A 23,031-nucleotide genomic window follows, 5' to 3' on the forward strand; every position below is an offset into this window, starting at 1 on the left:
ATGGAGTCTCCAAGGCAGTAAGTTCTGCACCAGGATGCTGCGGCACAGGGCGCCGGTGCTGCAGAACCAGGGACTTTTCAGCTTGAGGTTGTTTCACTGTAGTTTGTAGGCAGAAGGCAATGATGCTAACAGGCACAAGGCACAGGCTGACCTGCTGATTTCAGAACCAGACTAGGCGAGATACCGAAAAAAATTAGTGCCGAAGCAGCCCACTCAATCTATTAGCATTTGTCCCAGGGGTAAGCAGCTCTCTGCCAAATTATTGAAAAAGCAGACATGGAAGTGGTCAGCGTTGGAGGTCTGGATATGAATAGAGTTTGGAGATTGTGTAATCTGCTTGCCGTAGTGATTCTGCAACAGGCAGATTTCTCTGGAAGAATATTCGGGTTTTTCTATAATTTATTGCCGAAGCAGAGATTGGTAGAGACAGAGTTCCCATCTGTTGATTCACTGCTCAGATGTCTGTAAAAGCCAGGGCGCTGGGCTACAGCAAAGTCAGAAGCTGGGAACTGAATGCAGATCTCCCACCAGTGTGGCAGAGACCCAGTTACTTGTGCCATCACTGTTGCTTCCCAAGAGTCTGTGCTGACAGGAAGCTGGAGTCGGGAGCCCAAACACTGGGTATAGAACCCAGGTACACTGGTAGGGGAGTGGGGTGTACTAATTGTGAGGCTGGATGTTCGCCCTGATGTTGTGGGATCAGCATGATGAGCTTTTGCTGGTGGCACTCAGAAGAGGTCCCCACCCAGCTGTGCGGGGCATGAAGAGGGATTCCAAGAGCTGGTGCAAGATCCTTAGTGTGTTCCTAGGATCCATGAGCTGGCCATTGCGTCTGCGTCCTGGAGGGATGCTCAAGGAGAAGGAAATTGTTTTGAGGAGCAGGCGGAGTTGGCTTTGGCTGTTGGCCTTCCCACTCACCAGCCTTGACACTCACCAAATCTCTTCATTCTCATCTGTGGACTGTGGCCGTTGTGACCATGGGTACTATGGAATTGTTACAAGGTTAAGCAAGTTGCTGTCCTTAAGGTGTTTTTAGTTATGTGTGGCACATTGGGAGTTCTGTAAAAGCATGTATTTAGAAAACTAAAGTGGGTTTGCACTGTCACAGTCTGTCACACTGCTGCATCATCCCAGCTACTCTACTTCCAGTCCAGCTTCCTGCTAATGTGCTTGGGATTAACCTTTTGGTGATCCAAGTGCTTAAGTCAGTGCCACGCTTGTGGGAAACCAGTATGGAGTTTCTGATTTCTGGTGTCTGCCTGGTCCCGACCCAGCTGTGGCAGGCATTTGGAAGTGACCCAGCGGATGGAAAGTGTCTCTGTCTCTCCTTGTCTTTCTCCCTGTCTCTCGCATACATACATGTGGGCATGCTGAGATAAGCACTGTGAAGAGCTGAGACTGCTGAACTCAACTCCAGCTCAGGGAGCGTTCTCAGTACATTGTCTAGTGAGGAGGATGGCATTGCCTTTCATTCATACAGCAAATAACCAAGGCCCAGTGAGGTTAAGGAATCTGCCCAGGGCAACACAGCCAGGAATTGTCAGAGCCAGAATTTGAACTTGAAATCTCATTTGCTAATCAGTGTAATATGTTGTTATTATAATGAAAATTTGCTTTTTGTATCACTCACTGGAGAGGCAGCAGAGTGGAGGCTTCCATAGCCTCTCTGTGCCTCGGGGCCTCTGCCTTTGCTCTGGGGAGAGTAGCAGTGAGCATTGTTGTAAAGATCAAATGAGTTCACACGCAGAGGGATAAGAAGACATTTGGCAAATGATAAATGGCATATATGGTTTGTTAAATTGTTGTTGTTGTTGTTTAAATAGATATCAGAGAAGGGAAATGAGGTCACTCCACGTGGCTCCTCTTTTGATGTCCCCAGAATGTCCCAGAAGGACACTGCTAAGTTAGGCTGATGAAAGTCCTATCTCCCGAGGCCCTCTGTTGCTACCAGCTGCCTGGCCATGGCGTGGCAGAGTGGCCACCTTGGAGCAGTCAGCCCTTTGATCCCTGGGGCCCTTGTGCCCCTGTCTCCTTTGCAAGCCTGGGTTGGGCAGTTTCTGAGAACACAACCTTGTAGAGTCCCCCAGCTCTGGGTTTGATGGGTTACATATGCTGCTACTTAGCACCCACTCTCTGCCCCATGGTGGCTTGTCTCCAGACCAAGGCCAGGAGTGAGAGCTTCAGCAGAGACTCCATGTCCTATTCTGAGCTGATTGCCAAACAAGTGACGTGGGGTGAAGTACAGATGTGCTTTTGGAATCCTTAGTGACTGACCCTACTTCTCATCATGTAATTCCCTATACCCCTTAACCTTCCTGCCCCATAAGCTTAGCCACTGGGCTTGTGAACACAACATAGGCCTGGAAGAGCCCTACATTATGGGGTGCAGCCAGTGATAGCCAGCACCCCCTGACAGCGGACAAATGAAATGTGGCTGTGTCCCCCGCCCTCTGTCCTGAAGGTGGGTCCTAAAAGCAATGGAATGTCAATTCCATCCTCAACCACTACCCCCCATCACCACTTAGGTATTCGCTCCTGCCCACCGATGACCACCTGTCAACTGAGAGGGGACAGTGTTGCATCGTTGTGTAACCACTCCCCTCACAAGCCCCTTTAAAAGGCCCATGAAGCAGGGGCTCTTCCTGGTCAGGTGCTTCTGATACTCTGGCACCTTGACTCTTGGCTGACCCAGGACAGGTAATCCCCTGAGCATGGTCCCTGTGTACTACTTAGATGGGACAATGGATATAGTAATGTTGTTTCTGGTTTGTGTTCTATCAGGAGTTCCAGGAGAGGTGAGGCCTAGCAGTGATGGAATGTGGGCAGAGAAGCCAGGGAAAGGTGAATGTCTGCAGCTTTGTAAGTGTGTCCAGGTTATTCATTGCATGTCTAGTAGGATAACTTATATTGTTGGGGAAGCTGGGACATAGGTCTTCAGCTTAACGGATGGACTCAAGGGTAATAACCACTTGTTCCTCTTGGGGTTATGTTTGGTTGGATTACGTTTGGTTGGATTGTGACTGGTACTTGTAATTTGCTATTTCTAGTGTGCTCTATTATCTGCAAGCTTGGTTAATAAAAACTCCTTAATAAGCCTTAGGCATGTCCGGTGTGATCTCGCTCGCACCCCGTAACACCCTACTCCAGGGATTCTTACTATTTCTACCTGTTCTTTATAGAAAGTACAGCACGTATTGGTTATACACTTCAAAATCGAATAGAAATTTGGAAGTCCTTTCTAAGTCCACAGATAAATTTCAAGGCTCCATCAACTCTGCATGGGGATGGAATGTTTTGAGTTGTGAGCACTTGCTGGGATGTAAGAGCAACATTCTCCGAGCAGTTGGTCCATGCATGGGGTAAGGAGGGATTCCAGCCCCACCCCTGGAAGAGCCCAGGACAGGGGACCAAGCCAAAGACCAGCCAGCCCTGGAGCAGGAGATGATCCTTCCACATCACAAAGAAAGGTCAAAAAGGTCATCCCCCTGGCTGTGCTCCTCCCCACCCTCCTTCCTGACCCCCTGCAGCTAAGCTGTCCTGCATTCCTAGGAGGTTAGCCCATTCTAGGTGCCTTGCACTGCCTTTTGCTTGGGAAGACACCTCTCCACTTCCCAAAGACTGAGGGGAACGTAGTGTGGGTCAGCTCTGCTCCAGATCTTGAGGTCTTCTCCCTCCTGGGCTCAGATTTTACGTTTCATTTCTGTCGTGGGCAGTGGAGTGGCTGAGTGAGAGATTGAGGGTTAAGGAGGGTTAAGCAGAGTCTGCTTGAGTTTAGCAGGACCAGCCGTTCAGGGAGTAGGTTGAAGGGTGCCAGATGCTGAGAAAGGCTCGTAGGAGGAAGCACGGCTTAGTTTCGGCAGCCCGCCTCAGTTCAGCAAACAGCTCTGCTGTGGACTGGCGTTATTGTCTCCCCTAGTTTAGTTTCCTTCCTGGATTCCTCAGTTTTGTGGTCAGTGCTGTGATAACTTGATCCGGATCTGCTTCATAGGAATATTGAGAAGATAAGCTGAGATAACAGATACAATGAAGTTAGTACAGTGTCCAGAACTTGCCAAGCATCAAATAAATGGTAGCAGCTGTGATGATGATGGTGGTGATGTCAAAGAAAGAAAAGAGAAAGAAGCCAGCCCAGGGCCTCCCAGATGATTATCTCTTGATGACTAAAGAGTCACATTACAAACTAGGTACTGCATTGGTGGGTGACTGGAAGTAAGGTGGGTAGGTGAGTGGATGGATGGCTAGATGAACCCATTGACAGGTGGTTAAGTGGATATGTGGGGAGATGGATGGTCAGCTGAGTAGCTAGCTAGGTGGATTTCTTTTTCTTTGCAGAACTTTTAAGCCGTGGTTATGTGCTAATAGTCATGCGTTCCCGACCCAGGAAGATCTGTACCTTATTTGATCGTGCAGTTCTTCCGACCGTGAAGCATCTATCACACTAAATACGCCTTGGAAGATGCCAGCCCAGGCGCTTTGGTTCTAAGGAGAAAATGATGCATAGCCAGAGATCAGGTGATGTGGCCAGTTCAGCAGTGGCTTGGGGTTAGAACAGGACAGCTCAGTTTCTGGATCTGCAGGCTTGGGGAGTTTGGAGCGGTCTCTGTGCCCGGCCCCTCTGGGGGCCTGCAGTGCAGAAGGCAGAAAATGCAGGGAGAGCACAAAAGAAAGCCTCAGGAAGCAGCTGGTTCCCGCAGCCCCCAGGGAGTGTGTGTCTGCCTGAAGCAAGGTCAACTAATTCTCCGGCCCAGTTGCCACTCATCCCAGACAGGTCAGAGGTCGGTTCCTGGAGCATTGTTGATCTCAGCAGAGATGATGTGACGAGTTGATATTCTTAGACTTGCTCATTCAGCCAGGCAGTCTGGCTTTCAGAGGAGAATCAGGTCGAGACGCGCTTTAAGAACCAAGAGGAGCATGGTGCAGCCTGCACCGCGGGAGGCCCAAGTTTCTAAGGGTAATCAGCAGCTTCCTCACTTGTGCACCCTTGCTGGTATTCTTTGTGCAACCTCCTAGCCATTGATGGTGGTGGCATGGTCCCACTGGGCAGGGTGATCCAGCACGCGGCAGTGTTGGGGGTGTTCCTGATTCCAAGGCCCCATTCTTCCGCATTCTCATAAAAGCATCATTTGAACATGAAATTCTCCCATTTTGATGCAGAAGTATGACTTCTGGTGAAGCAGCCGCACACATATTCTTCATCAGCTTCTATATCTTGATCTTGGCTTGGAAGATTGGAAAAGGCACTAAGTTCTTAAAGAAGCTTCTTCAAAGGTTGGGTATGTAAGAGTGTTTTTATTTAACCACTTAGTGTTTTCAGAGAAGAGGGTTGAGAGCCCTGGTTAGATCTCCTACACCAGCTAATTGTGTTCTCAGCAAAGCGGCTACTGGCTTGCTCCAGCTCAGGTCTGCTACTGGCCAGTCCTTGAGTGCAGCCCTTTGGTATGTTGTTTTTGTTTAAGTCCCCTCCATATTCCAGGAGTTGTGACTACTCTCTCAGGCACCGAGAGGGTAGGGGATGTGTGTCAGGATACACAGCTTGTCATGGGCACACACTGGGCTTTGACTGTGGCTGGTTGGGTTCAGGGTTCGGTCTTCCGTCAGGCATAGTGAGCAGTGACAGTGACATCGCAGGAGTGCCTCCTGCACTGATCCTCTGGTGGAATCTATGTGTTGTCAGCTCATTTACAAATAGCACCTGGACATGGTCCTCAGAGGGGCTGGGGATGCAATTGATCCCTCCTGGCTATGACTTCCTTGGCTCCACTAGGACCCTGCTGGGGATTTCTGTGCTAAAGGGGGACTGGTTCTTGGTATGATATATCCTATCCACAGTCTATGGAAGCTTTGCCTATGGAAGATGTTCCTCCTTGGTAACAAGAAATCTTTGCCATATGTGTTTGAAAGGAATAGCTAAAACAGAAAGAGAGGGAGACAGAATCTGAGTGTCCATTGCTGGTTCACTCCCCCAAGTGGCTGTACAACAGCTGAAGCTAGGAATCAGGGGCTCCAGCGAGCTGTCTCAGGGGAGTGCCATGGGCCCAAGCATTTGGGCCTCCTTCAACTCCTTTTCCATGAGCATTGACAGGGAGCTGGATTGGAGTAGCTGGGACTCTAACTGGTACTCCTATGGGATATTGGCATTAAAGACAGCATCTTCACCTGCTGAGCCATAATGCCAGTCCTGGTAATTGATTTTTTAAAAAGAGTTATTTGTTTTAAAGGCAGAGTAACAGAGAGGGAGAGTCAGATGTAGAGTGAAGAATCTTTCATTCACAAGTTTGCTTCCCAAATGCCTGCAAATGCCAAGGCTGGACCAGGCTCAAGTCTTAAGCCAAGGAACCTGTCACCCATAGGGATGGCAGGGGCTAAAGTGTTTGGACCATGTTCCACTGCCTTTACTAGGTACATTAGCCTAATCAGAAGTGGAGCAGCCAGGACACAAAATGGTGCTTTAGAATGGGATGTTGGCATGCCAGGCAGCAATTCAACTCACTTGCCTCTAGGGTCAGTCTTCCCTCAGAATAGAGTTCTGCGTTTTGGCAGCAGATGTGCGATAAGATACCTGAACACCTAAATGGTGTGTAACCACCCTATGGTGACTGTGGTCCTATCAGAATCCAGGCACCGTGCTGACAGCCTTCCTCACAGCAGCCTCCCTTTTCACCTGTTAGCACTGGCATTCAGGAGCACCTACATGGCCGCCCCAAGAGCTGCTTTCTGGGGTCCCTGCTAAGGAAGTTGCTGCCACTGGAGGGAGCTTGAGTGTTTTTCTGGTAGGGAGGGGCACTTCTCCCTTTTGGTTCAGCTGCCACCCTACCATGGGCATTCTTGCTGACCTAGCAGGTGTTAGGGACCCTAGGGAAACCTGCCTCTTGTGAACTGGCAAAGCGTCTTCCTTTGGACCAAGGCACTTGGTTTCTCTGGAGCCTCTGTCTCATCCCATAGATGGCTAGTAATTCTCAGGGTCTCTGTGCCCTGTACTCAGAGAAAAGCTGAAACTTGAATAGCTAGGGTGGAGAGTAAAAGAGATGAATAGAAGCATGCCTGGATGCAAATAGAAGCGAGGCCCTGATCATCTTGGGCCAGATCACTGCTGATATTTTGGGACCTTAAGCAAAGAGGTCGTGAGTGCAGGAAAAGCTAGGGAGACTGGCTAGAGGCCGAAGCACGTGGCTGCTTGTGGAAGGACAGGACATTTATAAAGGAACCATGTGGAGAGGAGCAGGAGAAAAATGTCAGTGGGAATATCACTGTGGAATACTGTTGGCGTCCGGGGGACACTGGATACCAGGGACAGAGAGATGGGGCTGGCGTTGTGGTTCTGCAGCTTAGTTGTCCATCGATGGTGCTAGCACCCCAAGTGAATCCTGGTTCAAGCCCAGCTTCTCTGCTTCGTTTCCAGTTCTCTGCCAGTGTGCCTGGGAAAGCAACAGAAGATGACCGGGGTGCTTGGGCTCCTGCCACTCCCATGGAAGACTAAGATGCAGTTGTAGGCTCCTGGCTTTGGCCTGGATCAGCCCTGGCCATTGCAGCCACTTGGGAAATGAACCAGTAGATGAATGTTGTCTCTCTCTGTTTCCCTCTGCCTTTCAAATGAATAATATGTCTTAAAAAGGAGAAAAAAAACTTACCCGAGTATAAAAGAGACCTTCTGAAGAAACAAAAATAAACTAGCATTTTCTGAACGACTTCCAAGTATGAGTAGCAATAACACCAGATGTCATTTCATTGCCACAGAACACCTGTGGGAAGGGACAGGTGCTGGCTCATTCCACTCCTGGTGAGATGCAGGCTCAGGACTCAGCACAGCATCCTGGGTCCACCAGAGCCATGATGTAAGCCCGACCTCTCCCACTGTGTAGCCTGGGCTGTCCTGCATCACTGTGTCCAGTTTCAGTTACCATGACCTTTGTGAGCCAAGGTAGCTTTCGGTCATCCCTCTTAGCATTTCCATGTTACTGATACGTTTCCAGCTATTTAGGGAAGCATTTCAGGAAACATGGTTTGCTTTCTGAGCACCATGATCACGGCGTGAATGGCCATGGATGACCCAGTTCTCTGTGTGAACCACTCTTGAAGATGTGACCACGCTTACAGGAGTGTTGACACAGTGTGAGCAGAGCAAGCACTGAGAGCCATTCTCGAATGACCCAGAGCAAAGGTGTTAGTGCAGTTCTTTCTGCCTGGAATAGTGGAGAAAGCTTGGAAGATCATGTGACACCAAGGCCGACAAGGATGATCCTAAAAGCCAGGAGGGAAGGAGGCAATGAGGAAGGGAGGGAGAAGAGGGGGAAGAAGGGAGAGATGCCAGTTTGCTCAGCATTCATGTTGGAGCAGCTTGAGTTCATGGGAGTGTTTGGGAAAGGAAACTTGCCGGTATGGTTTTTCACTAAAAACAGTGATTTATAGAAGGAGGGACAGTGTGCATTGAAAGATGATTTTCGACATGTTCAAGAGAGGAATGTTCTGAAGGGACTTGGCTAGGACGCTTGGTGACGGAGCTTTGTCTAGAAATGACCTTGTGATTAAGTACGCTGATGCATTTGTATTGAGAGGAAGATCTTGTCAGTATCTCCAGCAAGAAATGAATGTTGAAGTCCACAGCAGGATATGGGAGACACTGTCGTGTTATGCTTTCTGCTCCTTTTTTTTTCCCTTTCTCATGGGCAATCCATTTCAATTGAGCTTGAGAAGTTTTTCTTGGGTGGCAGGTGAAGAGTGGTGGCTACCTTGCTAGGCTTGATGGAATTTAGATTCAAGGAAATGTGGCCCAACATTCCTAAATCTTGCAGTCTCTGAAAGGATAGTACGTATCTTGATCTTACATGCAGCACTCTCATTATGAAATATCCCATTGCCATACTGTTCAGAAGGAACAACACTATTTTCCTCCTCAGAATTCCTTTTGGTGACTGGGATGTGGTGCCCAAGATTGCAGGTGGCTCCATGTGACATCAGAACCCCTGGTCCTCTCTGAACGCCTAGCTCTCCCATCTCCAGCCAGCACTTCTGTTGCTGTCCTCTTTCCTGCTCTTGGGTAGACATTGAAACTGGGTGATTGCCACTCAGGAGTGCTGGGAGTGGGCAGAATCCTCAGGTTGACGTAGTCGTTCTGTGAAGGGAGCTCTTGAAGCTGACAGCGAGAGAGAAAGCATGGGGATCTAAGAGGAGTGCCACGGGAGAATCGTGTTTGTTTTTTAGGAGAAGGGATGAGGTGGAGCCATCTCAGGATAACTGAGGAAGGCAGAATCCTCAGCAGAAATCTGTGGCACAAGAAGATGAGCACAGCTGGCCCCAAGGACACCCATAGGGGAGACGATAAGGCAGTGAGCAAGTGGGAGGTAGAAGAGGAATGTGTGCCTGCCATGTGTCTTACCTCCTAGATAAAAATAAATCCCCCCAAGTGGGGGTTTGCCAAGCACATGCTGTGTGTTGAGCCTGTGACATTTCCTGCCTTTATGCTCCTTGAGCCAAATATGTTTATATATATATTTTTTAAATAGTTGAAGAAATTCAAAGGAGAGTAATACTCCATAACCTGTAAAAACAATTATGGGAAATTCAAGTTTCAGCTTCTGTTGACAGTCTTCCCTGATGGACCCTTGATCATCAGTGATGCTTTCACAAGCTGCGAGAGCAGGCTTCTGAGTAGTCACATAGAGAGCAGGGGGCCCACGCGTACCTGTTCACAGAAAATGGTGTTTGTCATCCCTTGCCCACCATAGCCAGAGTTGAAAACCACATCTGATCCTTCTGGATTCACAATTTCCAAGTGACTTCTAGGACTCCCCTTTCTTTCCTCTTTGTTCTTTTGTTTCACGTTTGTATTTTCAGTTCCTGAAATGTGATCTCTCTGAACTTCATGCCAGACACTGGATGTTGGTCAACAGCCGTTTTCCATGAGCTGTGTGCACCTGCCAGTGGGGAGTGGAAGCACCCAAGATGAGGCGTCCACTTTCCAGTGGCTGATCCAAGAGGAAGGAATCACAGATCCCCCAGTGCTACATGGGATTTCCTGCTTGTGAAAGCAGAACCGGAGAAGGTTTTGCTCATGATGGTTATTTATCTATGTGTTTATTATTTGCGATAGTTTTAGGACAAGGATGCATTTAATGCAGTTTCAGAAAGCTGTTGATTGTGCTTATCCAGAACAATGACACGGAAATATAAAGTCAGAATTCGAGAAAAGCAAGAACGTGATTGGGACTGGAGTTGGCAAAGCAGGATATCAAGAGAAAAGTAGTGAAGGCTGACAACTGCAAGAGTGGAGCCGCTTATTTGCCTCTGAGCTTCCTGGTAGTCAAAGTGAAAAGGACCACAAGATGCCCTTCATTTAGATAAAGCAAAAAAGACACCTCTTACTCAGGAGACACAGAGGCGGTGGTGTTGTGGAATTATTAAAAGTAACCCTAAAAATGTCCTCTGGACGGATGAATGGATAGACAGACAGATGGAACCTAACTGTATAGTGCTAGGTCCCACATGTAATTTTCATTTCTATCTGACTACAATCAGTGCCTCCTTTAGTGAAGACAGAAGCAAACACCACACACAGGAGTCACACACTGTGTAGTAATAATGTCAGTCAATTATGGTTGACCTATGTGAATGTACGTCCCGCATGATTGTAACGGAGCTGGGAAAATCCCTCTTGCCGGCTGTTGCTGTAACCATGGTAATTAGTCGGCACCAATTGCAGTTCTTTGAAGGGGGGGTGAACATGGAGCAGTGCTTGTGTTGACACTGATACAAACAAACCATCACACTACTTTTCATGTGAGAGTGTGGCACATGCCGTTATGTGCAGCTTGATAGTGATGATCCATCATTGTGACTGGTTGACCTACTTACATGTTACCATAAAAAATGTGCCGGGAAGCCGTGTGCTGAGTTACCTTGTCAGTAGTCTCAAACACCTGTTGGTCAGATGTCTTGGTTACAGAGACTCTTTGTAATGATCGACCTTTGCCACCTTGGTTTCTGAAAGTACATTGTGTGATGTTTGCATGGCAAAATCAGCTGGCTGTGTAGTTTTTGGAATTACTTGTGTGTGTGTGTGTGTGTGTGTGTGTTTGTGTGTGTGTGTGTGTGTGTGTGTGTGCAGATAAAATGATCCAATCTATTGCGCTTGTGAAACTACACTTTGAAAAACACTTGCATGAATTTATTCGTTGGTACATTGCTGATGAGGAATAAGTGGTGTCAAGACTTTTATAGTTGGAAACTCAAAGAGTCTGAAAGTGTACATTTCTGGCTTTAAGTGGCCATATTAAGCTTCCTGCCTCCTGGTTCAGTGGTCTTCCCACTTTATAACACTAAAGAGACAGAATTCGATCTCATGCAGACCTAACCTAAGTAAATAATCGCTCCCCACTTCCGTGATTACTAAAGGGAAGCAGATTAGAAAACCCATCCGACTCATACTGATTCCTCTGGCCTCTCTGGCAACTTCTGAGAAATGCAGTGGTAACAGTGTAGTCAGAAGCTAAAGTTAGAAGCCGATTCAGGCTGTTGGGTAACAGGGGTCATCTTGCAGCTGTTAGGGGAGCTTTCTCAATTGTACGTCATGGCCACTGTGATCCATGAGAATCAATTACTGGGAAACCTTGTCAAGATGGCCAAAATTCAGCCTTAAATAATTGAATTCTCTGCCAGACCCTGTCCAGTGTCGTTATCTAGAAATGTAATTATGCAGCTAAATCAAGCAACGAAAGTTAGCGTGGTGTAGCAACACCTTGGCTGTCTCGAAGTGGAAGGCTCACTGTTTGGATTTAGAGAAGGCCAGGTGTTGAATGTGTTTGGCGGTGTCTTGAAGCTCCCCGCACTTGTACAGATCTAAGTCATGGGTGTTTCCAGTGAGAGGTGAAATATGCCAAGCAGAGGTCTGATTTGAAGGCGGGCATCAAGGATTCGTGCAACATGGGTGTTCTTGGAGTGGACTGTTTTCATCAGCATGTCTTGTTATTGTCCTCCAAGTTGTGAAACTCACATGTTTTCCTTGGTGTGAAGGTCAGGGGAGTGACAATCTGAATGTTATCTGAACCTTCCATCTGAACTTGAGTGTATAGCCAACCACCAGGAGATGAAAAACACGCTTGGTGTCCACGTCATGATATGGTGTGTGAAGAACTTTATGCCATGACGAGATGACCTTAGGAGGTTGGAACTCCTGTTGTTTCAGTCTTGTGTGTTGTTATTTTTCTGATAGAGAGAGTGGCACTCAGAGAAGCTAAATAACTCCTTAAGACCATACAGCTCATCAATGGGACACCTAAGTCAGTCTCATTCCAACTTCATGAAACCCTTTAGAAGTTTCTCTACCCCCATGGGACATATTTAGACAACATGCCTGCTTACTTTCATATACCAGAAACATTTCAAATCCTTGCTGGAATGAGCCTCTTATCCATAGATTTGGTACATAATAGACATACATGTTACCTTAAGAACAGGGAGAAAGCTCATTAGTATATACCATCTTGAAAAGTTTAGAATAAAGGTATCTCTAAAAGATGCAAAAAAAGACATAGAAAGTTCAAGAACAGAGAAACTGGAGTGGAAGTCCAGCTGTGGAGTATGTCCGCGGCTCGGCGCTGCCTGCTCTAAGCTATGTGACCAGGAGCAAACTGTGCAGTCAGCATCAACCTTTTCCTCCTGTTGGTTCCCTAGGATAGCTCAGACTGTCTTCAGGGGCCTGTGGAAGGGAAATATATGTAAATGATCAAACTGCCTCTCTATGCATAGTCCATACTGTGTGAATCTGAACTGGGGTATTGTGTAAGTTACAGAAACCCTGAGGAAAACTGGAACGAGAGACAGAGACAGGCAGACAGAATGGGCGAAACATCTTTTCAGTTTCTTTTTGAAACTCAGTGCCCAGCACTGCTGGCATGAACTAGTCAGCTTGAGTTTGAAGGATCAGCCGATTACCATATCTGTTTCTGTCTCTCAGTATTTGCTCTTCCTGCAGATCCCAGGCAGACACACCCCTTGCCACTGAGCCGAATTCAACGGACACGTCCGTGTCTCGTAACCTGGTTGTCTCTGTTGTTGGGTTCCTTCGTTCTCCCACTGCCTCCGAGAACAAAATGCACAAGCAGTCTTTGGTTAGTCATGTTAGGCGAGCTGTGCCCAAAATAGCACCTTCCATTTTGGTAGCTTCAACTTTGCAGCTGCCGTGTCTCTTGGTCGTCTGGGAAGAAAACTTTCACATTAAGAGTTGCTGATGTGGAATTTCTTTCTCTCCCCGTTCGCCTTGATGAGCGTTTGGCTCCTGACACAAGCGACTTGGCTCTCAGCTCCACAGTTCGGAACAAGTTGGGTCTATAGATTTTTTTTTCCCTCCTCTCCTCTCTCTCCGTTGATGTGTTGATCGGCGGAGGGAACCGTTCCTTCACTGAAAGCATGTTGGCGTCTCAAGGAGTTCTCGTGCATCCCTATGGCGTGCCCATGATTCTGCCAGCAGCCCCCTACTTTCCCGGACTGATTCAGGTAACTCAAGGCCTCTTCCAGCAAGCGACTTAACTCCAGAGTGCTCAGAGTAATCATTGGAATTTTTATGGTTGAGAAAGCAAACACTTTTAATACAGGAAAAAGCCCTCGCGTAGTCAGCGAGAAGACAGTAGGAAATCAAAAAGATGGATCACCCTAATCGAGCTATTGACATCTCTCATGGCTGAATAAATGGTGTAGTTGAGCTATATTTGCTTGTATTGATCTGGCTGCTGTTTAACATTCATGCCTTTCCTTCAGGAGGGTGACCACGGGGCAAAGGATTTGCCTGCCTTCCCAGCTTTCTGAGGGACTCGGTCTCCCAGAGCAGATCATGAGGCAAAAGTAACTTATCATGAGGTGACTCGGTTAAGAGCTTTAACCCAGGAAATGGAAGAGGATGAAATATGTGTTTATTCCCAGGACGCCTCTGCATGGGCCACCTGTTCTCAAGGAAAGCTCCCCACCCCTTCCACCTGAGTCTGAGGGTTGATGGCTTGGAGGCTTGAAAGAGCGTTCTACTGCTGATCCATTTATGAAGTGGGTAGCTGTTCTAGGGGTCCCACACTGCCTGTTTCTGTCTTTATGATGGCGGAGAGTGGAAGGCTGAAGTAGGTGCTGGTTTTATTTTAAGGCTGTTTACTTACTATACAGTGGCTCATCAACCAAGAAGAAATGTGGGACATTGTGGTTGCCTAAATCCAAGTTTCTCTTTGTAAACAAACATTGGCTTCTGGGCATACTTTGTGGTCTCAAGTTCTCTATAGAAAGCTCACATCTAATAGTGGTAGAACCAGATGTTATTGGAAACTCAGGTGGGTTTTTAAACTTTTTTGTTTTTTGAAAATAGCCATTCCTTTGTAATAATTTCTGTGCCTCACAAATGCAGGAAAGGAAAATAGTATATATTTAGCATGTCTTTTTACCTTTGCCCCAGGCTGCCCCTCCTCAGCACTCAGCATTTAAAAATTCTACTAGATATTCCAGTTCATTCGTTCAAGGGTCTAGTACGGGTTCTGAGCAGCCCTTTTTCCTCTTCTTTGCTCTGAATCTGGGTGGTGATAGCCATGCAGGGATGATGACCAGTAACCACAAGCCCTTTTTGTCACCCTGGGTATTTGAATCAGTGTGAGGGATGGGTGGGTGTGTTAATCGTTGTATACATGCTAAAGAACTGGGCCCCCAGGAGAAGGGTCCTTAGCACTGTGGAAGCAGTTACATCTTTGCTCGTAGACGCAGGCTGCCCTGGCAGGATCTGCTCTCCTGATCAGGACCTATTGGCCCTTGGGCTTCCATGGGGAACTCGGGGTGAAGGTTAGCCTTGGAGTTTGCTCAGACCTTTTGCCTCCCCATCCGATAAATAATTACAAGCAAATCGTGCCCTTCGCTCTATGCTGATTGATGCTGAAATTGCTTTTGAAAGTTCTCATAAGTTCCTGTTATAGATTAAGTGCCGGTGTAGGAAAAATAACGGCACCCACTGAAATGGGTGAATGTAATCAGGTTTAATGGACTCGAGAGCTTGTTGGGAATTAAATAACTATCGATTTGCTGGAATGTTGCTGTCATTACGAAATGCCACTCTGGACATATTACCCCAGTGATAGATGAGAAGACACAAGGGCCAGCTGAGAAACTGGGGAGGCCTTCCTCCGTCCTCCTGTGCAGCACGCTTGAGAAATATACTTTGGGAAGAAACAAGCCATTTTACTTGCTCATCTTAGTCTGACTGAATTTTGTTTTTCCAAACAAAACCTCTGGTAGGTAGCCAGCTACCAGGAAGTCGGGAGATCATTCGAGTGAGGATCTGCTAGCATGGCCCCTAGGATATACTTCACTGTCTTCCCCTCCCACTCCTGTAGGAAAGAAGAGGGAGAGAGAGACTGTGAGCTTATTGCTGGCTTCCCGAGTCAGGTCATACTCTACCCTTTCACATCTGGAAAGCAGGTTTGCTCCACTGTAGTAGCAACTTGAAGGGGAGAGTGAGATCACACACATCCCCTCCCACACCCCACCCACACCCCTTCAGCGGATGCTCTGACTGCCTGTTCTACTTCTCACCGAGTCCTTGACCTTGTGGGTCGCTCCCCGAGTCAAGGTGCAAGGACTTTCTCCTCGGGAATGCAGGTGCCATCACCACTGTCATCGTGTCATCAGTGAGACATCAACATGATCCAAGTAGAGTGTGTCTTCCAACAGCGGTAGTGATTTCCCCATGACAAGGGATGTTGACACTGAGTCCCCTGGCTGCCTGGCAGGGCTGCTGTGTCAGCGCTGGAGGTTTCCTTCCCATGGCTTTCCAGACCTAAGAGCCAGTGCTTTGGTGGCAGAAGAGTTTCCTTTAGACTACTCTCAAGTACCGTGTTTCAAATTTAGCCCAGCCTTGTTGTGTTTTAGTCCACTTGCGTAAAGAAAAACACAAATTCATTTCCTTGTCATTTGCTTTGCCTCCCTGGTCCTGCAGACAGGGAGCAGAGGTGTCTTCCAGTACTTACAGTTCTAGAGAATTACTCTAGTAAATGCTGCTGTTTCCATTAAATGTGGCCTCCATATTCCATGAAAATCAGGGTTTTTCTCCCCCTTATTACATCCCCTGAGCCCACCATTTTATGCCTAAATATGTTGAATATAGGATCCTGAAAGTTTCTTTTGTTTTTTTAATCTAGTTCTGTAAAGGATTAGAGAATGGTTATAGGAGATTGAGCCAAATCAGTTTGAATTATTGTGTGGATAGTAAGTGCAGAAGTGGGAAAAAACAACATCACCAAATGTAAACATTGGCTCCTTTCCTCTTGGTGTAGATCCCAGGTTCAGTCTCTTAAGAAAAGCCAGTACAGATTTCTGCAGAGCTTCTTAGCCTGTTTCTCCATTTCCAATGATGTCTTGAATGACCCGTGAATTAATCTGGCCTGATGACAAAGGAAGTCAATTCAATTGCCAAAGTCAGCCTAAGACCACAAGCTCCCAAGCCATACAACCATGGTCACACAATGCCAAAAGACAGAATCCGACCAGTAGGTTTGAAGCTGGTGCATCTGGTTGGTGTTTGGGTCTCTGACACTGTGGCATGGAGTTGTGAATTTAGATCTGTATATTTTAATCAAGCTTCCACCTGTGGCTAGATGGTGCTTCCTATTGGAAATATTGCTGTTATCTTACCCAGGTCTTACAGGATATTATAGGTCCAAATATTTCCCCAGAGGGAGGATAGTGTAAGGAGAGCTGTGCCCACCTGTTTATGCTTAGTTGAAGATAAGGGGCCATCATTAAGTGTCTTTGTGGTGTCCCAGGTGCTGTGCTAAAAATAGAGGTATCTCATCTTGATATATTTTCACAGAAATCCTAATAAGGCTTGGCAGTCTTGGTCTACCATCCCTTATCTGTAATTCTAAATTCCAAAAGCTCTGAAAATCAATTTCTTTTGGAAGTTTGGCACTGAATCTCATTTGGGAACAAATCTTGACCTGAAATGATGTGCAGCTATTTTTAGCTTTTCTTTATCCTAGTTCATGTGAATATTCATATATTTTGCTGTAGGAATATTTATGTGTTTGATTCAGGGTGTTATCCCAGGCCGTGCTGAGGGTTTTACATAATTAGTTTTCTCTGAAATACCTTTCTGAAAAAAAAATCCTCCAAAAGATGAATTTCAAAGCATAGATGACCTCGGGGATCTCAGGTGAGGAATGACAATTGAGCACTGTGGCTCTGCTTCTGTACTGGGAGGACTCAAGGTCTACAATTAGCAAAAGGCAGCTTAAACAAGATCACAAGGAGAAACAGTAACAGAGTAGGGCTTTGGACCAAAGTCCTCCTGCTCAGTCACCCATATACTGTTGAGGTTAAAGTGCAGGAACAAGTTTACCTAAGGAAATGTGAGAAAGGGGTGAGCTACAGTGGGAAGAGGAGAGAAGAGTGTGTTGTTATTTACATGGTACGATTCTCTGAAGTTATGTTTAGAACTAAATCAAGGGAGAAGTGGAAATATAGTGGACATTATTGGAGTGCCAGTAGTGTGTTGTCATTTCTGATGTTGGTTCTGAGTGTGGTTAGAGGACACCAAACTCATTTATCCATATTTGCTTGGGTGTATTTCTTTTTTTTTCTTTTTTTTATTAATTATTATGCATTATGTGACAGTTTCATAGGCTCTGGGAATCCCCCCACCCCTCCCCACGCCCCTCCCCCCTGGTGGATTCCTCCACCTTGGTGCAGTATTACAGTTCAAATTCAATCAAGATTCTTTCCTTGCAAACATATACCAAACATAGAGTCCAGCTACTTATTGTCCAGATGGGTTGAACAGTTTCTTGGGGAGACCATTTCTGGTCTGAAGTTAGAGCTGGTAGAATATCATCCCAGTCAATTAAGAGTTGCTTGGGTGTATTTCTTGGTATGTATACATTGTGTGTGTGTGTGTGTGTGTGTGTGTGTGTGTGTAAAACAATTCAAAGTGGGAAGAGGATAGGTCAAAGGGAAAAGGTGGTGTGTGAGGAAGCCTGAAGCATTTTCTGGACAGGAAAGGAGAGAGATCTTTGGAATGAGAAAGAACTCAGTGTTGGCTGGAGATGGCACAATGGACTTTGGTGTCTTTCCCACCTTACCGCACTGGCACTCTGGATTGGATGTTGCTCAGATGCCAGGGTCAGCTGGAGCCCGCAGGAACGTCAGCAGTGGGAACACCTGCACCCGAACCTGGGTGGCCCCGCGTGACGTCCCACTGTGCATCCAGCAGGAGGAAGTCGAGTTTCCTGTTCTTGTCCTGGGTGTCCTTTGCCTTCCAGGCTCTCTAAGAGTTAGCTCTGAGGGTGGTTTTCCAGCTTCAAACCCCATAGAGCTAGACAGTGGCAGCAAAGCGATGACAGTGATTCTGAGAGGTGGAACGCCCGCCCTGCAGCCGGCATTTGGAAGCAGTGAGGAGCGTCACTGCACTTGGCAGAGTGGTTCAGGAGACACCTGCGCCTGCATCTGAGGGGATGCTGGGAATTACCCAGGTGTTGGTGTTTCACAAGGAGTGGAGAATAACCACCCTGTAGAGAGGCAGAGAAGCCAGCAGGGAGCTTGCAAGTCATTTGGATACATTTCTGATGGAACTTAAAAAAAAAGTAGCTTGCGTTTAGCAGAGCCGTTTTCAGATCCCAGTATTGCCACCCTGCAATGCTATCTACATATTTGGCGTTTCTGCTGATTGGGAAAGACATCAGAATGAGCGCCGCATATAAATACTGGTGGTGTCACTTACCTGGAGGCAGCTCCATCTCCGTCACTAAGTGACTTTTCTGGACTGCCAAAGAGGCCGTGTCAACAGCGGACTAAATTAAAGAGTCAGGGAGGTGGCAGGTAGAGTTTGGAGTCAAATAGGTCCAGGTTGATGTATTGCCTGTGACATTTACTAAGCGTGTGGCCTTGGGCTTGTCAATTAACCTCACCCAGCCTCAGTTTTCTGGGCTACAGAATGAAAGCAGAAAGTACATAGTTTGAGCTTTCAACGCAGTCCATTACCTCTTCATTCAGCAGTGACTTACTGGGCACCTACTGTGTACCAGGCCGTGGACCAGGCCGTGGACCAGGAGTGGGTGATGAGGCAGATTAGAAAATATACATGATCCTTTCCAATAGGAAGCTTATGTTAAAATAGATGGGAAAGCCTGCAGGGACGCACATGTACGCGCATGCACACACACATATACTTATGCATATATCCATATATAGGAATATGTGTCAGATATTTATGCCATATTGTTCTGAAGAGAGATAGAGAGCTATGGCATTTATTAAGGGCTTTTGCTTAACTGATACAAACTGCAGTCACTTTGGTTAGAGGGAAAAAAATGAACCATGCGGGTCCAGCTTCAGACACAGTTGGATTCAGAGGCCATGATGACCCGCACCTGTCTGTCCGTGCGGCACGGTGCTGCCTGTGCTTGGCCCTCATTCCCAAACACACCCTGTGCAAGTTGGTTTCCGTCACTTCCAGATTGGCCCTTCACCGTGTCTGAGAGATCTCTCCCACGAGTGTTCCCAGGAACCTTGCAGAGTACAGGCTCCTTGGCTGGTCATGCAGGCCACACCTGTCGCCAACTCTACCATCTCAGGCTGGCGGCACAGCTAGGGGGTTACAGACTGGGTCAGAGCGCAAGTCGGGGTCCTGGCACCAGGGCAGGGTACTGGACAGACAAGTGCTAGGTTCTCCTTGGCAACAGCACACGGTGGAAGCCATCAGAAAGGTCGCCGTACACTCTTTATATTGTCTTTTAGTTCACCTGGCTCGCCAGTTATGATTGGACTTGGCAAAGGCAGATGAGGCTATGGTTCCTAGTTGGCTTGCCTTCTACCACAGCGCCCCCCCTGGGCACACAGCGGGGACTTTCTCAATCTGAGGGATCAGACAGCATGAGCTGGGAAAAGCAAGGCAGTCTGGAAATGATAACTGAGGCAGCATTGGGCTTCTCAGATGACACAGCCACATCACTTTTCTTTGTATCAGCAGTGCTTACAGAGCTACAGTAAATACACGAAGAAGAAAGTAATAAAGAGAGCCCCATAACTATTAACAGTTTACACTAACATGGCCCTTCCGTCACTCCAAAGCACTTGGAGATGCCAGCAACTTGCCCTGTTCTTTTGTGGAGAAATGCAGTTTTTAAAATTAAAAGATTAAAGGGACACTGTCAATCCCCTCTGATTAATATCAGTCCTATAAAAAGGATATGTTTCTGCACTAGCCATCTGTCATTTTGATCACTTTAAAGGCATGCTATGTCAGCAAGTGTGCTTTTTCTGATGCGTGGGCACAGGGCGTGGAGGCTTGGAAGACCTGCGGATTTCACACTCCACTTTGCTGCTCCGCTGCTCCGCAGTCTGAGCCTTTGATGCTAAAGCATGGTTTCCCTCCCCTGTCCTTTAGAGGTTGTTTTAGGTGAGTGCCTTCCCCTGGGTGATTTATGATGGAGATCTTCACCCCTATTTATGTTTCTCGCCTGCCTAAAGATAGACCAACCGCACACGTATCCCACCCGCATGCAAGGAGCTGGCGTGCCCACTTGATTAACTGCTGAGCCCTAAGAGGTGTTCAGAAACAGGGAACTCAATACCCTCACAGTCCTTCCCTCTGGGTCACTGAGACCATTGTCCTCAGCAGCGGAATGAACTCTTCAGGCTCATGGAAGTGGAAGGGAGAGGCTCTGTGAAAATAACTCATTGATTAAAATATTTATTGATCATGGGTTCTGTGTCAAGTTCTCTTCAAAGATGAGCGGAGAGCAAGGGTTTGGCCGCTGTCCTCGGTGGTCTCATTGAGGACCACACATTGCCAGTGAAGTCATGGGTTAGTCCAGCCCCAGGACATTGGAACTCCTGTGTCCCATCACCGCCCAGCTGACCTCTCCTCAAGTCTTTGTGGTGCTGGTGGCCTGGACACTCAAGAGAGATTAAACTGCATTCCCTGTAAATAGGATCTCCACTTTTTCTTTTACATTCCGGGATACAAAGATTTGTGTTTTCTTTGTTTTGCTTCTGAAAGTTGAAAGAGAACAAGGGCTCTGTTTCTTGGGAGGTAGGGGGCCCGCTTTGCCTTCACCCACCTCCCTGGGTGCCTGTGGCTCAGAGCAAAGCAGGGAGTTCAGCAGATCATGTCAGAAGGCAGACTCCTTCACCATTCTTTCTGATCCCCTCTCTGGTGCACCTTGACTCCCAGGGGTGGGAAGGACCGGGGGCCAGAGCAGCGCTTTGTACAGGCTGTGGTTCTCAGGAGCTGCTCGCTGAAGGGCTCGATCTTCTCATTTCAGGAGATGACACAGTTTGGTAACAAAGAGAAAAGGATTTAGAGCCGAGAAATCCAAGTCTGGCCGTGCCCTTCTCTGTGTGACTGAGTGAGGTGCTTGACCTCTTTTGAACTTGTACCTTTTCATCTATAAAATGAAAATTTAAAAACCTGGTCCAGCATGTTCTATCTCTCAAGGTCATTGTCAGGATCCCAGGAGTTCAGGCTGATTGTACTTGGGACCTTGGCTTATCCCTGTGATGCCGTCTAGGCGCCATGGCATGGCACAGGACTGGTGTGAGTCGCAGCCGGGCTCCTGGCCGAAATGGGGCTTTGTCCCTGTGACCTTCCAGTGTCAGCTTGACAGTGAGATATGGTCACCCTCAAGTTGAAAGGGAACCTTGAGGATTTGAGCAGTGCCTGTTTACAACAGGAATCCCACAGCTGAGGGCAACGCTGCCTTTGTTACTATCGCTGTGTGCTTTTTCCCACATTCTGGCACTTTCCCCTTGCTCTATGAAGACAGTGCAGGTTGAAGGAGGGCACAGTTGCCTCTCTCTGCTCATGCTTCTGTTGGACATTCCTCATGGCTACGGCTGCTCCTGTGTGTGGAGTGGCTGGACAACACAGGGCTGCAGGAAGGAAGAGCAGTGGAGGAGGAGGCCCTCACTCACATGGGGTCTGGCAGCCACTGGCATAGGCTGAAGACCACCATCCCCTCAGCGCTCCATAAATCGTTGGTCTGGAGAGCTAGAACTGCTGGAGGTGCACAGGGAAGGGTCTGTAGCTCTCAATAATCTGCAACCTTTGTCAAAATCCTGGTCCACTGCAGCAGGACCTGCTAGGACAGGAACCAAAGCTGGGAGGTAGGAGGAAGAGAAAGGTGGGCCTGGTAGGGGAAGAGAAGCCTGCCACAGCCTTCTGGGGACAGACTCTTTGGGACCACCCACACCCCTGTTCCATGTAGCTCCTGGTACACTGTGGGTGCTTAATAAATGTTAAATAATAAGAATAGCTCCCATCTGTCGGAGCCCGGTGGCAGGGAGGATGTGTGAGTGCATACTGGCACCAGGGAGCAACTGGTGGGGAGCCTTGGGAGAGAAACCAATGCTACATGTTGCTGAAGGCCCTGGTGTGTCAGGGCATCCATCAGGTTATGGTGAGCATATGAACAACACAAGAAGCCATGCTCTACCTTCAACGGGGCACCCAGGCTTGGCAAGTGGTGTTGACTATCCAAGCAGGGGGTTTGTTGGGGACCTTCCTCCTGCAGAGGCAGCATCGTCAATGCGTAGCTCCCATCAGCCTCTTGGAAGAAGATGCCTCTTGGGGCTCTGTTCTAGCAAGAGCAGCAGCTGCTTGTCATCTGTGTTTGCATGGCCCGGGAGTGTGCAAGGTGTTGTGCATGCAGTGTGGGGTTGAAGTAGTGTTTCAGAGGAGAGGGTGTGGAGGAGGGTCCGGGTTCCCTGGCTCAGCTCTGCCTCTACCGCTGATGTCTCCACCTGGGCAACATCCACCTTGTGGCTGAGGGCCTCTTGGAGTGGCGAACCCTATACAGTCCACAGCGCAGCGCCTAGAACATAGATGTTCCAAGCACAAACACAGGGCCCCTGACTGACATCGGCTGTGGCACAGAGACCGTGTGGCATGTTTACTGCCAGTGCGAGCCCAGACCGCATACTGGCTGAGGGCGTAAAGCTTCTGGGCCAGGCTGCCTGGGTTACATGCTCTGCTCTGCCTCCTCTGGAAAGTGGGTACGCTTCGCCTTTCTTGTGCTTCAG

General features: G+C 47.8%; 1 protein-coding gene across 23 annotated transcripts in view; it reads left to right on the forward strand.

The window, feature by feature from the left end:
- RBFOX1 (RNA binding fox-1 homolog 1) overlaps positions 1-23,031 on the forward strand; it is a 1,600,707-nt gene that overhangs the window by 1,289,951 nt on the left and 287,725 nt on the right. For 6 of the 23 annotated variants that reach the window (XM_004586740.3, XM_004586735.3, XM_004586734.3 and 3 more), the window contains exon 1: positions 12,791-13,488. The exons of 12 other annotated variants lie outside the window; for them this stretch is intronic. In XM_004586740.3, the coding sequence (XP_004586797.3) occupies positions 13,402-13,488 (87 nt within the window). In that variant the 5' untranslated portion in view covers positions 12,791-13,401. Of the gene's footprint in view, positions 1-12,789; positions 13,489-23,031 lie in introns of those variants that run through there. 5 more of the 23 variants (XM_004586739.3, XM_058681065.1, XM_058681064.1 and 2 more) reach the window with 3 other exon arrangements.

The sequence above is a fragment of the Ochotona princeps genome, chromosome 24 (genome assembly GCF_030435755.1).
Source record: "Ochotona princeps isolate mOchPri1 chromosome 24, mOchPri1.hap1, whole genome shotgun sequence".
Lineage (NCBI taxonomy): Eukaryota > Metazoa > Chordata > Mammalia > Lagomorpha > Ochotonidae > Ochotona > Ochotona princeps.